Source organism: Ixodes scapularis, unplaced genomic scaffold (genome assembly GCF_016920785.2).
Source record: "Ixodes scapularis isolate PalLabHiFi unplaced genomic scaffold, ASM1692078v2 PGA_scaffold9__187_contigs__length_104089568, whole genome shotgun sequence".
Lineage (NCBI taxonomy): Eukaryota > Metazoa > Arthropoda > Arachnida > Ixodida > Ixodidae > Ixodes > Ixodes scapularis.
Window position 1 is genome coordinate 96,281,416 of NW_024609884.1, and position 5,969 is coordinate 96,287,384.

At 43.4% G+C, this 5,969-nt stretch overlaps 1 protein-coding gene across 1 annotated transcript; it reads right to left on the bottom strand.

Moving 5' to 3' along the window:
• Nucleotides 1-3,963: 3,963 nt before the first annotated feature.
• On the bottom strand, nt 3,964-4,959 carry LOC120846474. The gene has a single exon (XM_040218229.1). It carries the CDS (start codon nt 4,957-4,959, stop codon nt 3,964-3,966), a length of 996 nt encoding a protein of 331 aa, XP_040074163.1.
• Between the last annotated feature and the right edge of the window lie 1,010 nt (nt 4,960-5,969).

Genomic DNA, 5,969 nt, shown 5'->3' on the forward strand with positions numbered 1-5,969 from the left:
TGAAGAAGGGTCTTTGGGTACACGATAGTTGAAGCAATTCTAGCAATGTACGTTGTGGTTTGACACCCACTAATGTCGTCGTCCTTATAGAGCCTCATCATTTAATTATTACCTCGTCACCTCATATTGCTCTTCATCAGCAGTAAGTACAATAGGCTACCGTTTTATTACAATCCAAGAATTAAAAAATTGTGTCGTTCAGTCCTTCAATATGTTTATCGTTTATATAATGTTATTACGTTACATTACCTCGAGACGATCGGCGCCCATCGTCGATCTTCAAATACTTCTACCTGTATATGAATTAGACGCACAAAGGGGGGGGGGGGGGGGGGGGGGGAGGGGGATCGGTGGCCGACTGCATGGTCTATACTCTGTTTCACTTTATGATGTACCGCAGTAAAAGGTACAATAGCGAGCTCCTTGCTCCTCGGCGGCACAAGCTCTCGTATGTTAAGGGGTATTCACACGAGGGAGAAATCCCGGGGATTTCTCCCCGGCACGCGCATCCCACGACGAAAACGTCAGCCTTTGCGATGTGCAAAAGCCTCGCGTTTTCATCTCGTGATGCGCGCGTGCCGGGGAGAAATCCCCGGGATTTCTCCCTCGTGTGAATACCCCTTTAAGAGCAGCTACTAACGCTATGAGCTCGCGCTCCTAGCCTTCTCTGCGGTACAACATAAGGTGAAACGGATTATAGATGCTTTACACACGCGCCAAATTACAGGCGCCATTGCTGACCTTCTCTTGTCTTACCGAGATGCCGAGCAACTGAAACGGTAGTTGACGATACTCTACAAAGGCCGATGCCTTAGAAAAGGACACAGTTGAATCTAATATAGCAATTACCTGGCCTGCTATGGTAATGATGAAATGAAATAAACGGAATGAGAGGAAACAAAAACTGAAGGTCAGTTATAGCGGCGTCCATGCGCAGCTGCTGCAAAGCGTCTATAGCGCACGCGAGCTCGGAGCATGTGGAGCGAAAGCTCGCACTGCAGAACCCACCCCGCCCCTGCCCGTTTTGATCTGGAAGAGCATCGTACCGGAGTGCGGTCGTGTATCACTACGGCGTGGTGCACGTTAAACACCCCAGGTTTGCGGTTGTACCGCACTGGCTAAATTCTTCATCTACAGCTGAGACACCAGACGCCCACTAAGGCAGACTAACTTCCGATTGTATAAACATACCCAAAACAATTTGCAATTAGACGCACAATCACAGCATGCCGCCTCTTTTCTTTAGATCGTATTTTTTTAAACCAGCGCAAGCTCGCGCGTTCTTTCTTTTGAGACGGTAAGAACGGTTGCACATAAAACCCGCGTTTTTCCTACGCGGCCGCTTCCTCCTCTCATCATGTGTAGTCGGTTATAACCACTGATCTCCACTAGAGGGGGCTGGATGGTGCATTGAGCTAAAGCCCCTCGATGTGTTTCTGTTTGTCTTGCAAGCAGCGTCAAACGCGCCAGTGCACGAGGCTTGTGTCTCGAGCGGTCCTTGGAAGCAAATGGCGGCGCAGCACTGAAATGAGCGGCTCTTGGAAGCGAATGGCGGCGGAGCACCCACTCGTGGCACGTGTCTCGCGCGTTCCTACAACAATGGTTGGCGGTACTTGAAAGCGTGAATTTTATCAAGGGACTTTACATTGAGCAAACAGGTATGAAGCCACCGGAAGTGAGCGGCATGTCCCGGAAACGAGCGCTTGGCAGGCTTTGTAAACCTTCCGAGTGCTGGTTCGAAAAGCGTCGAGGGCGCTGGATTTTCGCGTGTTCTTTCAAGAGAGCCTGCTTGTTGCGCAGTAAGAGCGCATGCGGACCCGAGAAGTAACGTGGGAATCCATTCAATGTAAACATTTTGAAATTCTAGTTGATCAAGTTGAGAATATGTCCCGAGTTCAAATGCCTCATTCTCGGGATTGAATCCAGAACGGGAGTATTAAAACCCAATCAAAGGCACAAAAAAGCATGATCCAAAATATCGGCACTCCGTTCCCCAAAATTGTTTTGGGCGCCGCCATTTTCGGTCTTGCTCAGAGCAAACGCAACTGCCGATCGTCATGATTCAAAAGTGCGACATCCTCAACATTAGATTCGGTGTTAGGAAGCTCATGTAATGTTGCTTTGCTTTGTCGCAAATTGTTTAAAGTGGAGGACGGAAAAGCGTTTATTGTGATTTCAGATAAACCTTCAAATAACTGGCAACCGTGATTTAAAGCCACAATATGGCCAAGTGTCACTACTCTGAAGCGTAGCTTATTTAATGACACTATTTATGCTCTTGTTCAAGAGGCTTGTAATACCTGGAGGGGCCATGACGTAAGCCCTGTGGATTCCACAAGGCACTACCTTTTGACACCTGCCTCTTCCTCATTGTTCCCGCTTGTGCCAGTAAATTAGCTACGGTTCAGAGTAACGACACTTGGCCATATTGTGGCTTAAAATCATGATGGCCAGTTATCTGAAGCTTTATCAAAAATCACAGGAAACGCTTTTCCGTCCCTCACAAATGTTTAAACAACCCGCGACAGAGCATTGCAATATTGCATCAGCTTCCTAGCACCGCATCTAATGCTGAGGAAGTCGTACCTTTGGATTATGATAATCGGCAGTTGCGTTTGCTCTGAGCAAGACCCAAAATGGCGGCGCCCAAAACAATTTTGGGGAACGGTGTGCCGATACTTTAGAGCTTATTTAGTGACTCTAGGCATAAAGTAAACACATATGTATTCTTTTCTTCTTCGTCTTTATTGTTTATTGATTTCAATCATATCGAATAATGAACACATTATATCACGCCTCGGTTGTGTAATTATTTGTATTAGATTTATTAACCTGACCCAGTGCTTAAACCATTCATTTATCAATAGTAAATCTTCCAATATATTTTTTAAATGTAAAGGTAAAGAGACACGGAGATTGATGATGATACAGACGCCAACGCCGCCCTCGGAAATTTTTTGAACATTAAAAATCAGCAGTTTGTCTGCCATCCGCCAGCTAGCGCAACAAAACACCCAAACAGTTTTTAATTGTTTTTAAAATTAGCTAAGCTCTACACCTATTAAAAAACCAAAGCAAGATCATTGTCAGAATCTAATACATCGCAATGTATATCTATTCCAAACAATAAATGTTATTAGATGCCAATAAATCTGTTTGATGTCCAAAAAAGATATGCGTCAAAAACAGGTAAGTTTGAAGGGCTCCTGAAGCGTTATGACTTTGAAAATGAAAAAAAAAGCCATCGTCCACCTCTTGGGCAACCATTGTAGATCTAAATGGTATAAAAGATTTTATCGCTGTTTAATTATTTCCTCAGCGGCATTTGAAGTACCATGACTCGAAGCACAAAAAAGTGCTACGTTTCATATAAAATATCTAAACAAAACACGTTTACACAACATAAAATTTTTTTTCTGCATATTACCAATTATAAGCACTACATCTGTAGCTAATTTCATTGCCCTAACGCTTGTCATTAAAAAATATTTGTGCTGAAAAATGTCAATTTTAGGGCAATATTTGGAGGGATGAAAAAAACAAAGTAGTGCAAATACCAAAAAAGTGTTTCGTTACGTTCTGCTCCGACATCATCTTAACAAAACTGCTATATTAGAACCGTGTTATCTTTAATGGATCGTTCATAAAACATGAACTAGCGGAGCAAGTTAGGGTCCGCGCCATCATATTCGCAACGCTACAAATGCGCATGAACAGTAAACACTAACACACACATAATATCAAATGAAAGAGGATTGCATTGCCTTTCGAATGACATCAATCCCACAAAACAGTATTTAAAAGGAGATGAGTAATGACCTGCCAAAAAGTACTCAAACTGCCCCATTCAGTGGGACCGTGGCCTTAAAAGGACCGCTCTGTGTTCTGGGGTATGACAAACAGAGCTTAACGTTCTAGCCACTTTCAGAAAAGAGCATATCCTAAAGGGACATTAGTTCACGGTCAATTCCATTCTAAAGGCTGAACAGCGAAGATCTCTTCATTCTCATCCTCGTCGTCAGCTTCGTCGTCGTCTCCACTCTCCTCCCCCGTGTCGCTTGCATCGAGGGGTATGATGACTGGCTCGAGGTTCGACTCTGGGACGTTACATTCTCGAAACTTCGCCTCCATTTTTTTTTTCACATGCTCTACACAGTCATGCCAATGGACAGCTGTTACGTTGTCCACTGCTTCCCTCAAGAGCCGCTCGGCGTCATTGGGCTTGAATGTGATGTTCTTGGAGGCGACCTCCTGCTTGACTCGTGCCCATATCAACTCTATGGGATTTAGTTCGCAGTGGTACGGTGGGAGCCTCAACACTGTGTGTCCGGCGTCCGTAGCCATGATGTCAACTGTGTACTTTGTGTAGCGATCCTTCACCGTTGCCACGATGCTCAGAAGGTCTTTTTTCTTCATTGTGGCAGTCCAGTCTAGGTTCTTGAAAGAGAGCCACTGCTGGATCTCGCCCTTCTTTGTTGCAGTTGTGGGAACTGCTTCAACCTTTCTGCTGTGGTATGGCGCGTTGTCTATAACAATTACGCTGTTAGGCTCGATGTGGTCCAGCAGATGAAGAAACCATGCTTCAAACCTGTTCGAGTCCATTTCATCGTGGTAATCGTCCTTTTTCTTCCCACAAAACACGTCCACGCAGCCGGACACGAAGCCAGTGTCACTACCTGCTTGGGTGACAATCACTCGTTCACCTATTCCAGAAGGAACCTTTAGCCCGGTCGTCAGTCCAGATATGAAGGCCTGCCTTGCTGACTTTATGGTGCTGTCAGTCCACACCTTGTCAACTGTAAGGCCGGCTTTCACCCAAGTCTCGTCCTGGAAGTAGATTTTGCGGTTCTGGGCTCTGTGCTTTCCGATTGCCCTCAAATACCGCCGCCTCCACTCGACGATGTTCTCTCTCTCAATTAGGAAGGAATTGCGATTCCGTTTCTGTTTCTCGAACCCCATGTCCTTCAGCAGGCGATACAGGGTAGACCCGGAAAAGGACGGCAGCACGTCGTCTTCTTTTTTTTTTTTTCTTTATTTGTGTCTGCGGATACATGTTCCGCAGAGGGGGTTTAAGGCTAAAGGCACAAAGTGCCTGACGAGGCCTTAACCCCCTCTTGGCATGCAGCGAGCAACAACATACATATGCAATACATCATACACATATAATACACCATACACATATAATACATAGTACATATATAATACATCATACATATTAAGTACAGATTCATTAAATTCATATCAGTTCAATAGCCAAATCTTCATACTGTCAAATATACAGTTTTTTTAGTTTAGACATACTAAAACAGATAAGTATTAGATACATATACGTGGTAGATCCAAAAGTCTAGATCACGACAGTTTTACACGAGTCTAAACGAGATATACATTGACAAACTGAAGTAGAAAAAAACATGAAGCTACAAAAGAAAGAATTTCAAAATACAAATAACATTCTTATACAATAACTTGTATAGACTTGTGATAAGACCTATCAAAAAACGAAGTAACGAGAAAGGTAAGGTCATTGCTAACAAAATATGATTGCAGTTTTAAGAAAGACAAGCAGTACCTAACAAAATGTGAGAGCACTGCACAGTAAATTTGTTTTACAATCTCTTTTAAATTTTAATATTGATACATCAAAGTTTAATTCGAGTAAATCACGATTCAAAATTGTAGCAGTCTGGAAGGCTAAAGTTTGTCGTCCATAATTTGTGCGTATTATAGGTACTTTACGTTTCGGTCGTCGAATATCGTACACTGGTGTTAGTCCACTTTCTAGCGCTAACTAGGTTCTATTCCTGTGGATTAGTTGAAGCAATTTAAAGTAATATATTTGATTTGCCCTAAGCATGTGATGTTTTAAAAACAAAGGTTCCGTACGTAGGTTCCTGTAATCCCCCTTGTAGTCCTCTAACATACGTAAAATTCTTTTTTGGAGGACCATTAATTTATTATAGTTTGAA